At 38.3% G+C, this 23,254-nt stretch overlaps 2 protein-coding genes across 4 annotated transcripts in view; both read right to left on the bottom strand.

The window, feature by feature from the left end:
* Positions 1-2,711: 2,711 nt before the first annotated feature.
* LOC107592724 (coiled-coil domain-containing protein 97-like) lies at positions 2,712-8,046 on the bottom strand. 3 transcript variants are annotated; one of them, XM_016282279.1, is made up of 7 exons: positions 7,617-8,046; positions 6,350-6,460; positions 5,788-5,937; positions 5,374-5,701; positions 3,955-4,194; positions 3,757-3,880; positions 2,712-2,956 (listed from the first exon to the last, which is right to left on the bottom strand). In XM_016282279.1, exons 1-7 carry the CDS (start codon positions 7,713-7,715, stop codon positions 2,848-2,850), a joined length of 1,161 nt encoding a protein of 386 aa, XP_016137765.1. In that variant the 5' UTR covers positions 7,716-8,046; the 3' UTR covers positions 2,712-2,847. The 3 variants fall into 3 exon arrangements, with proteins under 3 accessions (XP_016137765.1, XP_016137779.1, XP_016137773.1); XM_016282293.1 differs by having other exon boundaries at positions 5,788-5,934; XM_016282287.1 differs by having other exon boundaries at positions 6,350-6,457.
* Positions 8,047-11,973: 3,927 nt separating this feature from the next.
* Positions 11,974-23,254, bottom strand: part of LOC107592392 (voltage-dependent T-type calcium channel subunit alpha-1H-like) — a 49,515-nt gene continuing 38,234 nt past the window's right edge. Inside the window, exons 24-33 of the mRNA XM_016281895.1 lie at positions 21,302-21,453; positions 20,701-20,810; positions 18,864-18,997; positions 18,703-18,773; positions 18,015-18,093; positions 17,399-17,520; positions 16,999-17,304; positions 14,684-14,852; positions 14,431-14,585; positions 11,974-14,335 (exon numbers count right to left, since the gene is read on the bottom strand). Coding sequence (XP_016137381.1) covers positions 13,382-14,335; positions 14,431-14,585; positions 14,684-14,852; positions 16,999-17,304; positions 17,399-17,520; positions 18,015-18,093; positions 18,703-18,773; positions 18,864-18,997; positions 20,701-20,810; positions 21,302-21,453 — 2,252 coding nt within the window. The 3' untranslated portion in view covers positions 11,974-13,381. The remainder of the gene's footprint in view (positions 14,336-14,430; positions 14,586-14,683; positions 14,853-16,998; positions 17,305-17,398; positions 17,521-18,014; positions 18,094-18,702; positions 18,774-18,863; positions 18,998-20,700; positions 20,811-21,301; positions 21,454-23,254) is intronic.

Genomic DNA, 23,254 nt, shown 5'->3' with positions numbered 1-23,254 from the left:
GGCGGGGCGGGGGGGTGGGGGGGGGGGAATTAAGTGCCCTGCTCATTTATGAAGGTATATGTTCTCTGTATGGAGTGTTTGCTTTTTTCCCTCCTGACAGCCTTTTCAACAATATCTATGTTACTGTGATGGTTTCTGACCACAAATCAGGAATCTATTGAAAAGTTAAAGTTATGGACCCTGTGGGTTTGATTCAGATATTTTCCTTTCATTCAGTCGTCTTTATTATTATTATTATTATTATTATTTTTAAATAATGTCCCTTAACCACTTGCCATTGTAAGTAATTCTGGCAGTTAACTGTGAAGTGTGTAATTTGAAAGAAAATCGTCGCAGTAATTCTAACCAGTTTGTTTTTTGCCACAGTATTAACACGGTATGAAGGAGCTAATGACTTCTTTCTATTTACACAGTATTCTTTAGAATAATTTTATATGGCTTATAAGGGTTGGTATTTTGTATTTTATAGATATTTCACTGGCATTTAGGGAATTAGGCATTTCTAGCACTGCATTTTGTGAGGCAATTATTGACAGTTGTGTAGTATTACAAGAAATTACCGTACTATAGGCGTTCGTGTAGCTAATCGAGGGAAAGAATGAGGGAATAGGATGAGTGTTGCACAGATATATTTGAATAAGACACAACTGGCTCCTTGGGTCAGATAATGCAGATGTTAGTCGGTTTGCTTTTAGAAGTAAAGTATGGCTTTTAAAGTGAAAGGTTCTATTTACATTGTAATTACAAAGAAAACTGCACAAATATTTTGCTTGGTATTGACGCATTGTCACATTTTCTCCATGCATATTCTGTTTTTTTTGTTTTGTTCGTTACATGTCAAAAGGACCTCACTAATCGTAGTCGTTTAACTTTTGTTTGTATATTTGCTTTACATTACATAACATTTAAGTTCCATCCAGCACCTATCCTGTGAACATGTATTTAATTTGTATTTTTCTTATATAGAATTTTATTTTGAGATATAGCAATGCTAATGAAATCTTAAATGTTAATAAAGTATTTACTCCACATTTTGACTCTTCAGTGTGGTCTGTACTCAAATTAGTAAAATCAAATGCCCCATTTCCTGGTATTTACAGCCTTTGAATATGCTTCAATGTGTCTTAAAGGGGTCATATGATTTTGCTAAAAAGAACATTATTTGGTGTAATGAAATGTATTTATGCGGTTTAAGGTTAAAAAACAATTTTCCACATACTGTACATTATTGTTTCTCCTCTATGCCCCGCCTTTCCGAAACGCGTAGATTTTTACAAAGCTCATCGGTCTGAAAAAGCGAAGGGGTGCTGTGATTGGCCAGCTATCCAGTGTGTTGTGATTGGCCGAATTCCTCAAGCGTGTGACGGAAATGTTAGGTCCCTTATCATATTGTGATGCCTGCGGCAATCACATGTGACGACCCCGGGCTGGACTCCGCTTTGTCCACGGTGAAAGCCGATCCGGTGATCGACAGCACAAAGTTGAAGTATTTCCTCAGCAACCAGCACGGATCAGCTCCAGGCATGATGAAGCGATATCGTCCTCTTTTGGAAGGCCAAACACAGTTTCGCTTTCACAACGAAACACACAGCGCCTTCACGACATGGCTGCAGCGTCAACAATACTACAGCGAGAATAAAAGTTACGCCTTCTTTCTTTGTGTGAACATTTGGGCGGTGTTAAGCAAATCTTCCCAGATAGTGACATAGGTATGTGGGGGTGTGTTAGAACGAGCCGTTTTAGGTAGCCGTGGCTGACTCTTAACTGTTATAAAGAATATCTCTTTGGATTTGAGACTTTAGTCTTTGCAACTTTACAGATCTTCTTTATGCACCAAGAGATTGTAACACTCCAAAGAGAAAGGAAAAATTGAAATCGCATCATATGACCCCTTTAAAAGACATATGGGTACCAAAAAAAAAGTTCAGGAGAACCCAATGCTGAATTTCTCATTCTACAGAGCTAGTGACTAAACCTTGCACAAGCACTCTGTACAGTGCCAAGTAAAAGATGGCCATATATATATTTTTTCATTACTTTAATGCATCAAAGTAAACCAATTTTTAATTTCGTTATACAAGATTTAGCTGAACAGATTTTTAAAAATGTTGAAATATAAAGTCAAGTAGATTATACTTAAGGTCAGTTGCTGTCTGAAAGGTTTTAGTGTCAAGCATTTCATTTGAAATGCTAATTTTCTTGGTATCATGCTTGCACATGTAACAAACATTCAATAATACTCTTAAATTACACCGTAAAAAATCAGTTAAATCTCAACTTATTTAGCAATTCATGCACTTGCGTAGATGACATAACATGAACAAAGATTTTGTTCTAATGTATATGGGAATCTTGTATGTTTTAGATGCTATAAATTGTCAAGTTTTCTAATTTAATCACAAGTTTGTGTAAACTGTTGCCGTATTTAAAATGAATTGTTAATGGTACAAATAGTATTTCAATAAAGAAATCAGAAGACCGTAATGTAAAAAAGCTTTAAAAGGAAGTCTGGAACGCTGCTGTCATGACAGCGGCCCTTTTGTTTTATTAACCATTACGAGAAAATATGAGTCCTACATACAGCATGAATTTTAAATAGGTTTAACCGCAAAAGCCCTTTAAAGTGAAAATGCTTAAGACTTCTAAGTTCTGACCTGCAACTGAGTCTTGATCTTTTTTAAACATGACCACAACATCTTGAAAAATAGTACTCTTTTATTAAAGACTGCGAGGTGCTGATCACATTTAACCTACACAAACAAATATCAAGCAGTAGAAACATGACAAAGAATGTACAACAAATTAAAAGGATTTTTTCTGTTGTGAGAACATTATATATATTAAGGGCTACTGCATCATATCCTCTTCTTCCTCCTCATCCTCATCAAAGTAGCGCTCCTCGGCATCACGGCTTACAATATCCAGGTTATCATAATCTGGATTCTCATCCACTTCACTGTAATGAAAATATCAATGTTATTGTAATTAAGATATTATTTTAATAAGATATAAGGTTAAGAACTAAAATATGGGCAATTAACACTCTACAGTTCACAATAAATGGCATTATTAACAACTGATTTGAAGAGAAATACATCCTGGTAATGCAATATTTACAGTGGGTACGGAAAGTATTCAGACCCCCTTAAATTTTTCACTCTTTGTTATATTGCAGCCATTTGCTAAAACCATTTAAGTTAATTTTTTTTATCTCAATGTACACAATGACCCTAAGCACACAGCTAAAATAATGAAGGAGTGGCTTCACAACAACTCTGTGACTGTTCTTGAATGGCCCAGCCAGAGCCCTGACTTAAACCCAATTGAGCATCTCTGGAGAGACCTAAAAATGGCTGTCCACCAACGTTTACCATCCAACCTGACAGAACTGGAGAGGATCTGCAAGGAGGAATGGCAGAGGATCCCCAAATCCAGGTGTAAAAAACTTGTTGCATCTTTCCCAAAAAGACTCATGGCTGTATTAGATCAAAAGGGTGCTTCTACTAAATACTGAGTAAAGGGTCTGAATACTTAGGACCACGTGATATTTCTGCAAAAATGGTAACAATTCTGTGTTTTCTGTCAATATGGGGTGCTGTGTGTACATTAATGAGGAAAAAAATTAACAAATGATTTTAGCAAATGGCTGCAATATAACAGAGTGAAAAATTTAAGGGGGTCTGAATACTTTCCGTACCCACTGCATTTTTTATACTCCAAATTTGAGACCGATGTGAGCAAGTACTATGATCTGACTTGTAGTTGAAGTCATCCTTGCCATCCAGGAAGCGCTGATGCATTTGACTCAGGAACTCCTCACTCAGCATGGCTTTCTCTTCTGCATTCGGCTCCCACTCTGCCTGTCTGGGCTCATCACATTCTAAAACACATTCATCCATTAAAGAAATGAAATGGAATCTAAGTCATGAGTCAGTCAGTGAGATGATCTCAGACCTTCCTCCTCAGACTCCTCCGCTGCACACTGCTCTCTCTCCTGCTCCTCCTCCAGGCGGTTCTGGATCAGTTTCTCCTGGTAGGAGTTGATAAGCAGATCAGCGAGTCCCCCCGAGCCGCTCCTCATGGCCTCCTCTGAGCGCTGCAGGATCTCCTCTTCGCTGAGATACTGTCCGATGTACTGCTCGTACAGCAGTGGATCTCGCACGCGCATCTGCTCCTCGCTGAAGTACTGGCCCTCTGCCGAGAGATAAAGTTGCTGAGTAAGACAAAAGTATCAGAGTGCTATTCTTGCAAGTGGCAGAGGAGTTATTTTATGGATTTTCTGGCCTTGCTTTCTTAGTTTTATTAATAATTTTAAGTAACAAGGATACATTAAATCAAAAGTGAGATAATGTTAGATTTCTATTTCAGAAAATTGCTGTTCTTTAGAACTTTCTACTGATAAATTGATAATCATAAATGCTTCCTTAGCAGCAAATCAGCATGTTAGAATGATTTCTGAAGGATCATGTGACAGAAGACTGGAGTAAATGCTGCTGAAAATTCAGCTTTGCATCACAGGAATAAATTACATTTTAAAATATATTCAAATACAAAACAGTTATTTTAAAATAATATTTCACACTATTACTGTTCTTGTAATATTTTTGATCAAATAAATGCAGCCTTGGTGAGCATATGAGACTTCTTTCAACAACATTAAAACAAATCTTACAGACTCCTAACTTTTGAACAGTAGTATATATATTTTATATTACATTATTTTTACCAATTCTTTTTTTTTACTATAAATTAATCAAAATTTGAATGCATGTTGAAATGCATTTTGGGACTGCCGTTGATGCTGCTTTAGAATTTGGCCAAAATGAGGTTTCATTTCAACAGGAAGTATAATTGTGTAACTTTCTGGAACAGACTTCAAACAAGCTGTGTCTCATTTCGGAGGCTGCGTCCTCCGGAGGTCACATTTGTCAGTTGCATATATCATTGAGGTGGTCTCATTTAAGAAAAATAATAGTAATAAAATTGACTCTTATTCCTTGTGAGGTGTAAAATACTGTCATTTCTTTCTTTCTTTGCAATCTAACGGTTACTTTACTTAAGGAGACCACCTCAATGATGTATGCAGCCGACAAAATGCGATCTCCGAAAGATGCAATCTCCGAAATGAGACGCAGCCATGTTCTAACATTCAGAAAGTAGGCCTACTTATTCAATTTTCAGCAACTTGTGCCAATCTAATGAACAACAGTATGAATTATGCTGGTACATGGAAGTCTGTAAATAACTAAAATCAATTTTACATAAAAGCCTTGAATTTCAAGATTTTTTTTTTTAGAAACTCAGGTAACAACCTGATTTGAAAAACACCAGATTAAAATTCCAGCTGGTGTCTGAAAAAAAACCTGTGCTTACCCTTCTGAAGAGCACGGAGAGCTGCATAACGATGGTTACGGACCCTTTTCCGGTCGGCTGTGCTGGATTGCCGTCTCTGAATCTCCTTGCAGTAATACTGCACTCTGCAGTCACTGCTCAGGTGTGAGAAAGCCTCTGTGTGCTCTGGCTTCAGATGGGCCTGATAGCGCTCTAGAAATACCAAGGGCTTTGATTCGTACTGATCCATTAAAACCTTCTTCTTCTCCTCCAAAGTTAAGTCTGGCTCTCCCAGCTGCTGACTTTTCACTGGACTCCCACTGGCTGCTATAGCCTCTATCATTGAGCTGAGACAGCTGGATGGCTCATCCTGAGGAAAACAAGCAAGAGCCACATGGTTAGAATCATGTATCGAATTATACTGCACATATGAGCTGAACACCGGTGACACCTCACCTTTTGATTTGGAGAGCTGCTTGTTGTGTTAAGGGCTTCCTTGAGATCCGTCTCAGGAGGACATCTGTCTTGAGCAGCAGGTTCATTGCAGTTGTCAGATGTGTTAGGTTTAGTGCATGGCTCGATTTCTCCCCACAATGCTGTCTTCTGCTTTAGAGAGCAGTGTCAACAGAGATACAAGCGGTTAGTATCATTTGGTAATTGTACAAAATGACTAGATATTATCTACATCTACAGGGAAAAGCTAGCATTTTGTCTTTACCGTCACTTTTTTTTTGTGATGAAAGATTGATTTTAAGGAAGAGGTGGAGTTTAAGCAAACTAAATGACTGGAGAAGTCTTGATCACCAGAGAGACGTCTGTCATTTCACTGACATTTGGACTAAATATTACATTTGACTAAAAAAAATACACTTACATGGATGAATCATTCACAATAAGCATTATAACAAGCATTTAGAAACTAGTTTGGGTGAATTTCCATTTCATAACTTTACTTTCATTAGGCATGACTTTCATAAACCACTCTTCTGTAGATGGTGATGTGCTGAACACATCTCACCTGTACATCTGCAGAGTCTGTCCATCTCTGGCTTGTCCCACAGCTGCTCATGTTTTCATCCTCCTGGGGCTTGATACACGGCTCGATTTCTCCCCACAATGCTGTCTTCTGCTTTACATAGCATTGTCAACAGAGATTCAAGAGGTTAGTATAATTTGGTAATTGTACAAAATGACTATTATATTATATTATATATATTATATTATCTACATCTACAGGGAAAAGCTAGCATTTTGTCTTTACTGTCACTTTTCACTCTCTTTCTAATTTTTTTAAGTCGTGATGAAAGATTTGGTTTTAAGGAAGAGGTTAAGAGAGTTTAAGCAGACTAAATGACTGGAGAAGTCTTCATCACCAGAGAGACGTCTGTCATTTCACTGATGGGTCGAGACATTTGGACTAAAAAAAATACACATACGCATGGATGAATCATTCACAATAAGACCAATAACAAGTATTTGGTGAATTTCCATTTCATAACTTTACTTAAAGGGGTCATATGATGCTTTTTTAAAGATCATTATTGTGTGTATTTGGTGTAACAAAATATGTTGACATGCTTTAATGTTCAAAAACACTTTATTTTTCAAATACTGTACATTATTGTAGTTCTTCTGTGCCCCGCCTCTCTCAAACACTTAGTTTTCTACAAAGTCCCTCCTTCCGACAAGCGCAGTCTGCTCTGATTGGCCAGCTGACCCAGTGCATTGTGATTGGCCGAACACCACAAGCACGCGTCAGAAATGTAACGCCCCTTACCATAATCGCGAGATTCATCTTTCAAAATAAATGTAAACACAGTAAATAATGTGTTTGATAAAGAATATCTCTTTGGTTTTGAGACTTTAGTCTTTGCAACTTCAGGGATCGTGTCTACACACAATCAGCTTGTAACGCTCCAAAGAGAAAGGAAAACTTGAAATCGCATCATATGACCCCTTTAATAAAGTTCTAGTTGTGTGCTACAACTAACCCAACTCACTAGCTAACTCACATTTTATTTTTTCTCTCTCTCTCAATTACAATAAAATGTTTTCTCTTTTTACCACGTAATCTTCTGTTTTGTTTGTCAGTAAAGGACTATCTTTGTACCCTGTTTAAGTGCATAGTAAAACATTTAAATGTATTTACGTAGCCTGAGTTGGCACAATGCAACATCATTTGTCAGATAGCATGTAATCAAGACCATGCAAAACTGTACTTCTCACCAGGCATGACTTTCATAAACCACTCTTCTGTAGACGGTGATGAGCTGAACACATCTCACCTGTACATCTGCAGAGTCTGTCCATCTCTGGCTTGTCCCACAGCTGCTCATGTTTGCATCCTCCTGGGGCTTGACACACGGCTCGATTTCTCCCCACATTGCTGTCTTCTGCTTCAGATTGCAGTTTTAGCGCTGACTGTTGTTGAAATATTACCGTGATATTTCTGTCTATCGATGTTTTATTCCGCCAAAAACATACCAACGCTAATTCGAAATCATACTAAATGTGTAACTAATACTACAGTAAGACGTTACCATCCTTGGCTATATTTGTAGCAGTGGGATATATAACAGACACTCGTAACACTTAATTAATGTAATCATTTTACATTTGTCCTTTTAATTGTCCTGTATTCAAAACAACAACTCAAGAAAAGGCGTTTTGGTTTTACGTTCTGACCCGTCAGTGTAGCCACTCTTCTTATTCTTCTTCTGGTGTTTTATGGCGGTTTGGCAAATCAGCGAACATGATCTGATAATCTTTTAGCCATTTTTATTTTAAAAGTAGGAATATAAACTGCTGCTGCTGTTCTTCCAGACTCTGGCTCCTTAGACCCATCTGTAAATACCTGTAACACAGAATAATACTCTTGTTTTATATATTGTTGAACTACTACTTCAGTTGGCATGCTCATCTCCGTTTTTTTTATTACTTTGTGAATTTGTAAATCAATTAATGGCATAGGGAACAACCAAGGAGGAATTGCTGGAATAGCAACAGAAGGAGCAATATCAAGGTCTTTCAACTCCAAGCTGTTTGCCTCCTTCCTTACTACCCAACCAAAGGTTGTAATTTCTTTGTATTCATATTCTCAACAATCTTTCAGAATTATTTTAACTGGATGGTTTTCCAGATGTCCCTTTACACCATACCAGTACTTTATTCTCAGCTGAAACCTAGTGTAGCCACTCTATTAGTTCCGTGTGGAACATTTTCAATGCAAATTGAAAGTTCCGTTTATTCAAACGTGTGTAAATTCACCACTGTCCAGTAGGTGGCGACATACGCCAACACTCCGCTATATACAGCTACTGCCTTTGACTAGTCAGAAACCAACAACCAAAAATAATTATTACAGCAACACAGCTTTCGGAATCATCTTTGGGCATCATCATTTTAAAATTAGCTGCATCTTATAACTGAGCATTGAATATCAGGTAAGTAGTGAATAACGCACCAAAAACAATAATAATATTTGTCGCAAAAAAATTCCAGTGTTTCTAATAAATCTGTTATTTTGTCGTGATTTTAAGATACTGTAGTAAGATAAGCAACGCATTTCAGTCACCTCACAGCACTTTAGTGGGGTTTTAGAAAGCTTTTTGGACGAGGTTTATGAGATTTGGTAATTTTGATCCGTTGTGATGCTTGACAGCTTCATCTTACTTTACCTTCGACGACTGGAGAATAGCAGTGTAAACAATTCTTAAAGATGTCATTTTGTTTTCCATAAAGGTGGGGAAAACATACTGATTCACATTCGCATTCATTTTAATGACTCGGCTGGCGCAGGATGCCCCAGAAGTATATAATTCAGAATCTGCCATCTTTAATGATGGGCGCTCAGTTCTGCCACCAAGTTTAATGATTCAGCATCCTGAGACGTAAATACCATAATAATAATAATAATAATAATGACTAAACCCTTCATTAGTGACTGTGCACTCTACTTTAATATGAAATATTTGCAGTCTGCAAAATGTTGCTTACTTCCATTTTACATTTACTTCCATAAGAATACTCAGCCACTTTTGAATAAATTGCAATAAAATAAAATAAAATTAAAGAAAGAAAGATTTTGCCAGATGGTGTAGTTACTACATTTACCTGGGTCTACATCTGGGATCCTGACATTGCATGTCTGCATACAGATGAAATGTGGGAGTGAACAATTCCTTTGTTACTGTGATCATATCTGCTTTTGAGTCAAAGTCTCTACTTGTTTCAGTTGAGAATATTATCTCACAAGCTGTTTATGAGCACTATTTGTTCATATCACACATTTACGCTAAGCTTTATATGCTACAGTCCCTAGGTTCACGGACTCCTGGGCATCAGTATTTTAACCATTCATAAAAGATGAATCACTGTCTGGCCATCTGAGATTTCGGTATGGAGATAAAGTTTAAGCTACACTATTTTAAAGCTGCTGTATGAACTGGCTCTGCTTCTGACCTTATACTCTCACTATCTCTGTTTGTTTGGCCCTCGTTATAAACAAAAGACAAATTGCATCTGATTGAAAGAAAAAACTTTTTTTAGGGACAGTTTAATATATTAAAATAATATTGAACTTCCTTTTGCTGGAAAATGTTTATCTGTAGATGACAGAGAATATCCCTCAGATTAACTGTGGTCATTACAATAAAAGGTAATACAATGTAAAAATAGAATTGTATATAACTTTCCAAACACCACTTCTTTATCAGCCAAGTCATATCAAAACCAAAACAAAAAAAACACACAAAAAATACAGCATTAATAAGTTTGCATTAATAAATAAGTTCTAGTTGCAATAACAAGAGAAACGGACAGAGGAATGACTATCATCATGAAAGCTTGAGGAAAATGCTTTGATTATTTATTGAAGGGTTAAGGACATTAGGCTGCTTAATGGCAAAAGCTCATACTAAAAAAAAAAAAACCGCTAAGAATGTCCATGTGCCCAAAGTGATTGAACACTTTACGCAGATCTGATAACTTTATATACTACTCCATCCATACAGCTCTATCATTTATTCAATAGCAACTTAAAAAACACCTCTCAACAATTCTCTTGCAAAAAAACATGGTTCTAGTACCATAAGATACATGAAACACTGCACACATTTGTCTCAAAGTCCAATATTAAATTGATGTCCGATTATGTTGTCAGAGTACATACTTTTATCGGTTGTAATCATCCATGATTTTTGCTTACAACTAAACCTCTTACACTCATCTCAACATAGACTATCATAAAATATTGCATTAGACAACAATAAGTGAGTTTACTCATTTCTACAAAGAGGAATACCTTGTAATTACATCTCAGTGCAATTAGATATGTCTACAAATGGAAAATATCTGAAAATTGAAATATCAAAAACTTGTAAAACATCCAGATGTTTGTATTTCTAAATCTCTCAAGAACATGCAACTGATTTTCCCTCTCCCATCTTTTGAGGAGAATCATAAATGGAGAAAAAAGTAAATTAGCACAGCGCAAAAGCTGCATCAGCTATTTTAAATCTCAGGTGATCCATTGATGACACTGGATATGTAGTTGTGTGAGTCATATAATTTAAAGAGCAGGATTCGCAGGTGTTGTTTACCTGTGATGTACCAAAAACATCATGGCTTAGTTAAACTATACATAAATCACGTTGATCACTTCTAAAAAAAAACAGTTTTATTAAACAGTTGTCTCATTGTTTCACAAGGGCACAAACCAGCAGTGGCGGCTCGTCGGGGGAGGCACAGCTTCCCCATAATTTTGAGGTGAAAATGGGAGGAGGACGATTTAATGTTAATAAAATTCACAATTCATTTCAGTTCATGTCTCAGAATGTCTATTTTTTGTTTGTAATTTCACAGTTGTAATACCATAACGTGAAAGCGGCGCTTTTCTATTGCGAATGTGCCGAATCTGCTGATGTAATTGCAACCGCTAGGTGATATAGAAGGGTAAGGGGAGAGATGAGCTCTCGTGCCTCCGTTGGTAAAAAGAACCCTTGCAAGGGAGGCTAGCCTCCCTTCTGATATCAACCAATCATCATGACGTAAATTACGTGGTAGTTTGAACATCTGCTGCTGCGCTGATAATGTACCAAGTACTTATGATGAGTAGCGATATTAAATATTTGATCGCCAAAAGATTTACCAAGCTGTCATTCAAACAGTATATATACAAATTTAGGGAAAACAGCCTAAGCTGGATATAGGCTACAGCAGTCGGCTTAATTAAATGGCGCAACAGGCAGCTCTCTTTTAACACAGACTTTTAAGAAGGGATGGATGTTTGCTTCAAGTGATAGGCCAGGTAAGTGAAATTATATTATCTTGCTGTATGTATGTCGTTTTTTTTTACGTTTTCTGACTAAAAGCAACCAAAAAGCCATTTTAAAGTGGTTAAGCAAATAATAATAATAATAATAATAATTGGCAGGGATCCCAGACCAATACAATTAGTGTGCCTCCTCTATTTTAAAACCCACGAGCCGCCACTGCAAACCAGAGGTGCCATTTCAAAGCAGAAAAGATAAAAAAAAAATAGAACAAGCCTTTAAGCTTGGAATACACTACATGATTTTTGCCCCGATTTTCCGTTGATTTACAGTCTGGAGAAGTTGACGCTAATTGTCGAAAGTCAGAGCCAGTCTGCAGATTTGAGTTGACAGATTCCATAGAAAATCGCATAGTGTATCACTGAATATTCGAAAGATGCCACAATCCTGCACAGAACAGCTCAACGGCTCTGTGAGAACCTAGAGTATGGTGAATGACGTCAAGTTGACCGTTCCAAGATGGCAGCCGCATCTACGTGCCTGGAGCCGTCGAATGGGGCATCTATACATACATATCTATGATCGGAACAACTTGAAAGTCTGGTAGTGTGTGATCCTCAGTCATGTAGTGTATGATGGCCAGTTTTCCTTTTTCACTATTTACAAAGTTGGTAAGTGTATGATACCTAGTGTTTTAAATATCTGTTCAGATTTTAAAAGTCATGTAGTGTATTCCAGTCTTTAGTCTTCTGCTTTGACAGTTATAAAGTTTGAACATCAGGAGAAACAGAACAAGGTCACATATACATTTGAATTACTCTGTCCTTCACATGCAACTTGTGCCACAGCCAAGGGCCACAAAATGTTAAAATAGGTTCTGTTGTGGTTAAATTAGGTTATAATGTAGAGTGTAGCAGAAATTGTAATATACATTTTGAGATGAACCTGAGTATGGTAAAGGGTTGTGTATGTGAGATGCACGTTACTGGCTATGCTTGTTTAAAAAGTGAGTAACCTAACTGGGTAAACTTACAGAAACATTTATAGTGTATTGCACTCAGGCTACAGATCATTTGTAGTTTGGTTCTCATTGGATCTATATAATACGACACACCCCGTCCTCCCAATAGAAAAATAAAAATCATCTCAATATCAGTAGGCCTAAACAGACTAGCATTGATCCCACAGCTATTTGATTAAAAAATTTACATTCACAAGAAGACAACAGAAGACAATTCAAATTGATATGTGCAAAAACATTATAGATCTCTATAAAAAATATGTGCATATGAATAGAGCTTGTTTCTCCACTAATACAATATGTTCTCTATTTACACATTATGAGTCAATAAAATACATAACATGTACAGTTCTTATTAGTTCTTTTAATCTGTATACTCTGTCTCTACAGAAAACATTACCAATGCTCATGACAAAGGGAGGAAAGACTGACAAATATGATACAGATGATACATAACACTACACATCCTGAACTCAAATCAATGTGATTGAGCACTGGGATTAAAATGAGAACCAGAGTTCCATTTGGAAACCTGAAATTGCATATCCCATGTTCAACACCTTGCCCGATCACAGTCAGATCAAACGCTGTTCCCTGCTAGGATCGGCTGCCATTCCTAGCTGGCTTTCACGATGATATTATATTTGAAAAAGAAAGAAAGAAAACTTTGGCTACAGAAAGAGGTTGACGTCCCCTATTCAACTAGTTGCCGCACCCTTGAGTGTGGATGGTAAAATTTGGCTAAAGCCGATGTCCCTCATTGGGCTGTCCTGTTTACAGAGCTGAAGTCAGTGGATTCTTCAAATCGGTTATCAAAGGGGGACGGCTGTGTGCTTTCACACAAAATGCCTGCCAGATTGCCCATTGGGGTGGGGTGCGGCAGGGACAGATACTCGGCACAGTGAGAGGGGTGCCGCTCTACTTTGATGAGCGGCTGGGTAGACAGCTGTTTGTCAATCAAATCCAGAGAGTCCCGCTGTAGGGCCAGGTCATAGGATGGCGTCCTCCTCCGTAGTAACATGCTGCTCTCCGACAGCTTTTTCATGGATGCAAGAGAAGCGGGAACTTCCGTTTCAAATGGGGGCTCGATGGAGATACATGGAGGGCTCATCTTTTTCTTACGGGGAATGTGCAATGACTGTCCACGCATCGGAATGTGCCTCTTCTCACTGAGTTTTTGACCAAACAGCCCGTCATCTACTGAAGAGCAAATCTCAATTGAATGCCTACGATGGTCATCGGTACCATAGGGTTTTTCCAGAAAACCTTCTGTGTCCACGCTGAAGCACTTCTTTGGGTCTTTGACGCTTAAGTTGGCAGCACTGCTGCAGTTCTTCACAGGGACGGGAAGCAGCATCCCTGAGGTGGTATAAGGAGACAGGGAGTGACTCCGGGCTTCTGCCTGAATCCCTACCCACAGCCGTGCTGTACTGTTGATGTGGCGGACCTCCTCGTCGATCGGATCAGCGGAATCAAACATGGAGCCACTGGGGCTGGTGCTTCTGCTGCTGCTGGCCAGGCTGGGAGGTCGAGAAAGGATATTGTGCTGGCTATGGGGCTGCTGGAAGGTGTAGAAGCTGGGGGCATATCCACGTGGGGGCATTCGAGGAACATGCAGCTTGAAGCTGCCTGTTGTTATCCCTGCCTGTCTGTTGGGATTGTCTTTGGAGTCAAAACTTTGCACGTCGATGGTGTCATTTTTAATTGCCTCCTGAAAGAATAAACATAGGACAACGTGAACATGTAACCTGCAAGCACTGAACAACAGTGAAGCACTTAATACGGATGGGACGAGCGAGAGTATACCTGTCTGCGTAAAGTCCTGCCTATGCTGTGGGTTGGAGAGGGCATGGGAGGGGGAATCTTGGGGAGGTAGTTGAACTGGGAATGGGGAGGAACATCGGGGACCTGGAGCAGGGAATGGCTTTCGCATGGCTGGGAATGGACTGAGGTGATAGAGCCTACAGGAAAGGTTAATGAAGACTTTTCATAAGTTTTTTCCCCCTTTTGAGATCAGTACTTATTAATACAGAAAGTCATGTACTCTGATTCTTTATACCTAATTCAAGGTACCCTTGACTGGATTCCACTTCTTCTAGTGGATAAGGAGCACTGGCTGGCCTCACAGGGCGAAACATGTAGCTGTCATTGGGCAAAGAGTGCATCCTTGACACTGACATTTTCCGTGGAGAGAGCAAATTCTCCTGTGTTCTATGCATCCCCTCATCCTGCGGAAGAGAAATATATTCTTCTGCTTTTGTGCTTTTGCCCTCACACATCAACTCACAAACCTATAAACACCTAGAGCCAAGCTTGTCAGGTTTATTCACCAGCTCACTGCAGCTGACAAAGCAAATACACTCCTTGCCTGAGCAACCCATGAGGGGTAACAAATGTTCCTGGCCTCCCCGCAGAGCCTCACTTCTCACTGTCCACATCCCCTCAGCATATTTTTTTTGTATTGTGACAACTCAGCACCCAATAAAACACAAATGCAATTCTGTTGCCTGCAGCTAACTCAGGTTGCTCCTTATAGAGTTAATGGTGCTCAATAAGTGCAAAACTAAATTTAGAACAAATGGTATAATGCAGGGGTGCCCAAACTCGGTCCTGGAGGGCCGGTGTCCTGCAGAGTTTAGCTCCAACTTGCCTCAACACACCTGCCTTCAAGTTTCTAGTATGCCTAGTAAGAGCTTGATTAGCTGGTTCAGGTGTGTTTGATTGGGGTTGGAGCTAAACTCTTCAGGACACTGGCCCTCCAGGACCGAGTTTGGACAGCCCTGGTATAATGTTTCGTACACTATGACCAGTTCATTACACCACCTTCTGTTGTCAAGGACCCACAAATATGATGATCCCCTAATAAAAGAACTATAATAAAAGGCAGCTATATATTTTCATGTATAAAGACAAAATATTAAAGGGGTCATATGATGCGATTTCAATTTTTCCTTTCTCTTTGGAGTATTACAATCTCTTGGTGCATAAAGAAGATCTGTAAAGTTACAAAGACTAAAGTTTCAAATCCAAAGAGATATTCTTTATAAAAGTTAAGAGTCAGCCACACCTACCTAAAACGGCTCGTTCTAACACCCCCCCCACATATCTACATCACTATGTGGGAAGATTTGCATAACGCACCCAAATGTTCACGCAAAGAAAGAAGATGTAACTTTTATTCTTGCTGTAGTATTGTTGTTGCCGCTGCCGCCATGTCGTGAAGGCGCTGTGTTTCGTTGTGAAAGTGAAACTACTTTGTTTGGCCTTCCAAAAGAGGACGATATCGCTTCGTCATGCCTGGAGCTGAACTGTGCTGGTTGCTGAGGAAATACAACAACTTTGCGCTGTGGATCGCCGGAAGCTGATCCGTGCTGGTTGCTGAGGAAATACTACAACTTTGCGCTGTGGATCGCCGGATCGGCTTTCACCGTGGACGAAGCGGAGTCCAGCCCGGAGCCGTCACATGTCCTTCCGGATGCTTCTTCATCGAAATCGCCAGCCGCGCCGTTCTTAAGCCCACCCGCCTCTGCTCACTCTAACCCTCCGGCCGTTCCCCACGCTATCCCCCAGCCTCTGCTCACTGTAGGCCGCCGCTGCTCACTCAAGCCCGCCGTGTGTGACGCTGTGTTTCGTTGTGAAAGCTTTGTTTGGCCGTCCAAAAATGGACATGACTAGAAATCAGTGGTTAAGTTGTATTTACAACATTGTTCCAGAACACTTCAACCCAAATATTCAGATGTGTGCAGCACATTTTATGGAGGACCGTTTCCTGATCCTGGGGAGAGTAGACTACAATGCCGGCTGTTCTGACTCAAAGACTGTAAGTACGTTTTTTATATTTAATAAGTTTTTATATTTTATATATTTAAAAGCAAGTTTTTTGGGCAGTGTAGAGTAGCGCTTGTTGTTTGTAATTTCTCCGATCACAAATGCAGACATGGTTTTATGTTTACGTGGCGCAATGCGATGCAACGCAACGTGTAAAAAGACAGTATAAGTCATTATAATCAATAATTATGTCCCCACTGGATGCAACGAATGCCTCGTTTATAATGGGTTTTCATGTTGTTTTCAGAAAGGCGGGGCATAGAGGAGAAACAATAATGTACAGTATGTGGAAAATAATGTGTTTTTTAAACTTTAAACATAAACACATTTCATTACACCAAATAATGTTATTTTTAGCAGCATCATATGACCCCTTTAAGTGTTACAGCATACCCTAGCACTCTGTTGCAGCCCCCTGGAGTTCCCCAGATCCCAGTTTGAAAACCCTTCATTATTCTATTACCATAAATGCATGGCTTACCTAAAAACATTCTTTCTTTTCGACACTGTTTATTATTGACTTCTGAGTCATTTGGGCAGATATACCTGTCCAGGTGAATCTTGGCGTGCTCCTACATAAGTTGCCCTTCCTTCTGGCCCTGAAGAGCTCCCTGCTGAAACGTTGCTGAGACGCCGAGCCATTTCCATCTCCATCTCAATCTCAGCGTCCATTTCAGCATCTTCTTTAGCCTCCTTATTGCTCTCCTCCAGGTGTTTCATCAGTACAGCCACCACCACGTTAACCAGCACAAACTGAGCCATTAGCACAAAGGTGACGAAGTAGATGGGGGAGACCATGGGCAGATAAGTGAGGCAGTGCTTCTCTTCTGGAAGGCACTCTCGCAGAGTGTCCTGCACATATGCAATGAATTAATGACTAAAACTGCACCTATAAAACACTAAATGCAATTAGAAAAAGAACAATGAAAAGTCTGCACTGTAGTACCTTCATTATGCCATTCCAGTTGTCCCCCGTCGATATTCTGAATAACGTTAAAAAGGCCATTCCAAAGTTCTCAAACGTAGCATGTCTGCTTAATCCTTCGCAAGGGTTGTTGTCAGTGCATTCTAGATGAAAATATAGGTAAATAATAGTTTGACAACAGTCAAATACTTCTTATATACAAAAAGCATAGCTAGACTATCACTGAATGTGTTGCTAAAAATGGAGATAACCTGACAGAGTTCCCTGTATGATCTTTAAAGGAGCAAATGAGCTGTTACCCCCAGACACGTCTGACACAATAATTAGCACTGATTTTAAAGTTGAAGGCTAATGAAAGTAATTAGAGTGCTTGCCCTTTAAGATAAAGCATAATCCTGTCATTTGTGTTCCAGAGGCCTCTCACATGGATATAAGTAGCATAGAAATGTCTGTTTGAGCCTAGAGGCTATCCTACAAAAATGCTGCCATTGCAAGAGCAAGCTCCAAGAAGCGTTTGGGGACCAAATTTAAGCATTTCTGGCCCAAAAATGAGAGTGGCAGCTAAGGTAGAGCAAAGCCCCTAGAACTGTTAAATGGAGCGCTCAGTATGAACAGTGAGCAGGATTGCAGCACTGACCTAGTTTTCCAAAAAGCTCCACGCCAAGTGCCGCATAAATGAAGAAGAGGAGCATAAACAGCAAGCCCAGATTTCCCACCTAAAGAGAGGAAGTGCATTATCACAGTATGTTATTAAACAATCAATCACTGGGAGAAGCACTGTGTTGTAGATACTTTATCTCCAACTTTTTCTCTGTCCTCCCCCATGTCTTACATATCCACACAAAGACAAAAACAAATGTGCAGTACATCTATATCTATTTAAAGCAAAATAACACATACACAGCATACTGAATACACTGTAGAAATGTTTTGTCTCTAATATACTGTACAGTATATATTAGAGTTACTTCAGCTGTTACAATATTATTCTCTGTAACACTTTAGTTTAGGGACTAAATTCTCACTATTAACTAGTTGCTTATTTGCATGCATATTACTAGCATATTATAGCTGTTTATTAGTACTTATAAAGCACATATTCTGCAAAACCATATTCTACATCCTTAATCCTACCCAATACTTAACAACTACAGTACTATTAATAAGCAGTAATTAGGAGTTTAATGAGGCAAAAGTCATATAAAAAATAAAGTGACCTAAATATTTTTATAAAAATAAAAATATACATTAATTATTAAACAAATACATAAAATGAATGAATGTAACATTAGTTACAACACAACATTAAACAAAAAATTAGTTACCTGTGGTAAAGCTTGCATAACTGTGTCTAGCAGGGCTCTCATGCCTGTAGCCATCTTCAAAAGCTTCAGTACTGTGGGCAGAGGCACAAATCAAATCCCAGGCTATTAATAATAGAACATGCAAATAACTTTTTTGTTAAGCAGCTAAAAAACTAAAGTACCTCTGGCTATTCTCAGCACCCTCATAATGCGGATGATGGTGGGGTTGATTGGCAGCGCTGCATTCATCTTGATCTCCTCCAGGGTGATGCCCATGATAGAGAGCAGGACTATGGCTAGATCCAGTTGGTTCCATCTGCCAGCACATTATAACATTATACAGCTAAAATACAGCATCCAGCAATGAGCGTCGTTTAGCTAATCGGTTTTTGAACATTAGGCAAGCTGAGCAAATAAACCGTACACAGATTTATGAGCATATTGCAAACAACAACATACTGTTGATTGCACCTGTACATGTGCTAATGTGGGATTAATGATAAACAACAGGGATCATGACTCCTTTTAATTTAGCTGAATTCATTGAACTGAAACCAATGATTCATCCCGTTCCCTACGCATGACATGACATCAGACACCACATATTAAAACATTACTTAATCACACTGTCACGCTTAATTACAAAAGGTTAGTGAAGTTGCCCTGCAATAATATACATAATTCATTTAAGGATTCAAATGCTTGATTACGTCCAAATGCAATGCAGTAAGATTCAAGCGACAAGCAATTTGTCTGTCCACACTAGATGCAACCTGGCTATGTGATGCAACAAAATCATTCAATCAATCACTGCCAATCAGAAGAGCATATGGGCGGGCTCTCTCTGCAAGCGCACTGCACTGCACTTTTAACAAATACATACTGAGTGACTGATACAGTCTTTGTTATGGAATACAGTTGGTTTACATTGAGTTTTAACATTTATGTTTCCTTTCATTTATTTTCAAGATTATTATTACCCATTGTCGCTTTCAGTATGTAATAAAGGTCACAAAAATGGTATTCAAACTCACATTAGACCCTTTTTAACATTAAATAAAGCACATAATCAGTACCTCAGATTATCATTGTCATAGTGTGTATGTTGTTCCAGCCATGATGTCGCAAATAAAAATAGAAACCATTTCTAAAATAGAATCTGCTGTCGCTCGTCGAATATTGCTGTCACGGCCAGTTAGGACAAAAACTCTGATTAACATGGAAAAGATACCTTTTATCGCATGTATGATTAAGACATGGTCTTATGTTAATTTTAGCTATATTTATAATATTGCCAAAAGAACAAAAGAAGTTAAGCATAAGAGTAAGTTACATTTACAAAATCCTCCTTTTAATCACTCACACCCTCTTTTATCACTTAAGTGTACATATTTTTGATTCTTCTTTAATTAGTGCAAATAATTTTTTCTGTCTGATCTAACTAACAGTCATGCTTTGATCTCATGTCTTTGTTGGCTTGAATAATAAATAATCAGTGCACACCATCTCTGAATGAAGATAAAAAATATATTTTGCTGTACACAAAGCTGATGGGGTCTTTAATTAACTTTATCGGGTTAAGCACTTGCAAATTACCGCATGACTACAGATATCTAAGAACACAAGTATATCCAATACACAAAGAGAGTGTGAGATAAGGGACAAGGTCACTGAGGGGTTGGGGACCGACAAGACTCCCCATAGACCTTCTAAGAGAGACTTTAGTATCAGGATTAGAATTAGAATAAGAAGGCTAAGTTAAAAATAAATTGGTAATGAGAATGTAATGTATATAGCAAGTGTAATACCATAATACCATCTAAAGTGCACACTAAATAAACACTTGTGAATACTGCTTGAAACCATAATTGTTTTGCAAGAGAATATATAATCTCATAATATCAATATAAAATGGATTTTATTTCCAGAAACGTCTTCATTGCAGTATAGGTTTGCATACATATATTGTTAATGTATTTACATTTACATTAGACAGAGCCATATAGTAGGTCACATTACCTGTCTTTGAAGAATCTCCGAAAGCCAAATGCCACAAGCTTGAGCAAAGCCTCAATTATGAAGATGATGGTAAAGACATAGTTGCAGTATTTCAGTGACTCCACAAGGTACTGTGTGAGATGGAAACAATGATTTCAGTGCTGTACAATTTATAGTAAAGTAGTATTTTGACAATAAAACCACATTAAATAATGCATAAATGTCTTTGCATTATATAAAAATATCAAACTAGGGGCCAGATTCATGAAAATCTTAAGAAAAAGTTCTTAAGTAATGTAACGTTGGTTTTGGATGTTGGTTAAATGTTCATGTTTTCATGTCTTATATTTTGTTTTAGTTTTTTTCCATAGTAATGGTTCCTGTAATTACACGTGTTTCCCTTGCCCTCATGTGATCTTGCTATTGGTTCCTTTGTTCTATGTGTTTTTAACTTTATTCTGAAGAGTGTTATTCTTAAGAATGTTTTGTGAATCCGGCCCCAGGTGTCATTTATTTTTAAAGAAAGAGCATAAACGATTTTCAAGCAGAATGTTTCACAAAAAAATTTGTTACTGTAGGTTTCAATGCAACAAATCAAGATTCAAAGTGTTCATAGACTCACGTGAGGTTGATTGAAATGTTCAATAGACATGGTGACCACATTGATGCAGATGATGCAGGTGATAAAGAGGTCCAGGTAGTGGTTGGCACACAGTGTGTGGATGTAGAGCCGGGCTGGAGAGTAATCTGCATAGTATGGTCTCTGCTGGGCCTCTGTTGATAGAGTCATACAGACAGACAGCACAGAAGAGTCAGTGCAGGGTAAACACAGATAAGCCAAACCACTGATGCAGAGGAAAAAGGCACTGGGTGTAAGGGGACGACTGCTGCAGAGAGGACCAGTACTTTATCTCACCACCACTGTGATATTATTGCAACATTATTCATTCAAAGTCCTCTCATGCAGCACTTGTGCCTTCATGGGTTTCAAGCATGCTGCTTTGGTGAACATGCCGTTGTAAACATGGCAATATGTGGGAGAACCTATGAAAGGACTTCTGTGAGTAGCGCAAGTTACAGGGACAGGTGTTTCTCAAGGAGAGATTAAAGGTGACTGTTTATCGATTAGTTGTACTGTGTGTGTGATATATTGGACATGACAGCAACCATAAAATTTATTTGAGTTTGAATCCATCTTTCTGAGTCTGCCATAAAAGCATGTTTACAGGTAAATACCATATGCCAAGAGAGAAGCCTTTGAGCTACTGAATATCTGAGCATGCAGGTACAGCATAACCATTAAATGGAACATCTCTCCCTAGCAGATACCACACTCATGGCCAGCTTAAAAGTCTTATAAAGTTGCACACAGAAACAGTCTATCTTTCAATATGATGGGATAATGGCAGGCCCATTCTGATCCGAATTTGGGGAAAATCTGATGAATTCTGCAGGATCTAAAAAGAGTTCATCTGTACTCTAAGTGACAGTTGAAAGCTTTATTAGCAAATTAGTCCAAATATTTCATATAAATGAGCTCAACTTTGATCATTTGAATTTTGAGGAAATCCGCTGAGCTATCTGTGCAGATTCCATGTGGGTCTGAACAATGAACAGATCCACAGATCGGTGATTTGGATATACTGTATATAGAAATGTTTCTACAACTTCAGATACCTTTGTGTCCAAAGGGGTTTATGTTCTTTATGTCCCAACTATGATAATCTAAACAAATGTGAAATGAACATTTGTGATATTTGTTGCGTAACATTTATTTATTAATAGATTTTTGTGTAAAATGATGTCCCTCAGTTATGGTCTCATTTTCACAACACCAAACATTTTTGTTAATTGAGTCATGTTTGAAGAAAAATTAAGGTCAATCTCTGTTGTAAACATAATTTCCATCATAATTTTGACTAATTGTGCAAAAAATTTAAAAATATTAATTGTATGTAGGATGCATAAAATGCAAGCCATTAAATTATCCTGAATAAATCAATTTTATTTCAACCATATTAAAGGTGTCTTTTCCATCATAGAATAAATACTTCTGAACACAATACACAATTTGAGATGTCATGTGAATTTTCATAACAATTCTCCTGTGATATACGATAAATGTGTTCTATGAAACTATTTTCTTAAATCCACATGGCCACAGTTGAAAAAACATCTGTTTGTACGAATATTTGCCTCCTTTTCTTCCCTGTCCTGTTAAATGCACTCTGTGTTGAGGACAGTTTTGTGAGACGTCCTCGATCTATCCCAGATGAATGAATTGAGGGGCTCTTTGAATAGATCTAGGGAAATAAAACTCAACTGCTATGGACTCAACTATGAGTACTATAAGTCACAGTCACATACACGATTAATCCCTTGACTGCTGTAAAGGCTGGAGGAGCCAAGTGTGACAAACGTAGATAAAACTGTCAGCTTTTATGCTAAAGTTCATTTATTAGGAAGCTTTGCCCTGGCAGGCGTGGTGCTTAACCAAAGAACACACTTCTTCACATTTATTCGTTTAGTCACATAAAATCATGGCTGGCATTCTTAGATTCCTTAATGCTCACAA

This window comes from Sinocyclocheilus grahami, unplaced genomic scaffold (genome assembly GCF_001515645.1).
Source record: "Sinocyclocheilus grahami isolate Dianchi unplaced genomic scaffold, SAMN03320097.WGS_v1.1 scaffold9.1, whole genome shotgun sequence".
NCBI classification, from domain to species: domain Eukaryota; kingdom Metazoa; phylum Chordata; class Actinopteri; order Cypriniformes; family Cyprinidae; genus Sinocyclocheilus; species Sinocyclocheilus grahami.
This window is presented reverse-complemented; position numbering and strand designations above follow the sequence as displayed.

Coding starts and splice junctions, on each gene's coding strand:
- LOC107592724 (XM_016282279.1), bottom strand. CDS start 7,715: ATGTGGGGAGAAATCGAGCCGTGTGTCAAGCCCCAGGAGGATGCAAAC. Junction 5,938..6,349: donor CAGACTCTGCAGATGTACAG/GTGAGATGTGTT, acceptor TGCTCTCTAAAG/CAGAAGACAGCATTGTGGGG. Junction 5,702..5,787: donor GCAGCTCTCCAAATCAAAAG/GTGAGGTGTCAC, acceptor TGTTTTCCTCAG/GATGAGCCATCCAGCTGTCT.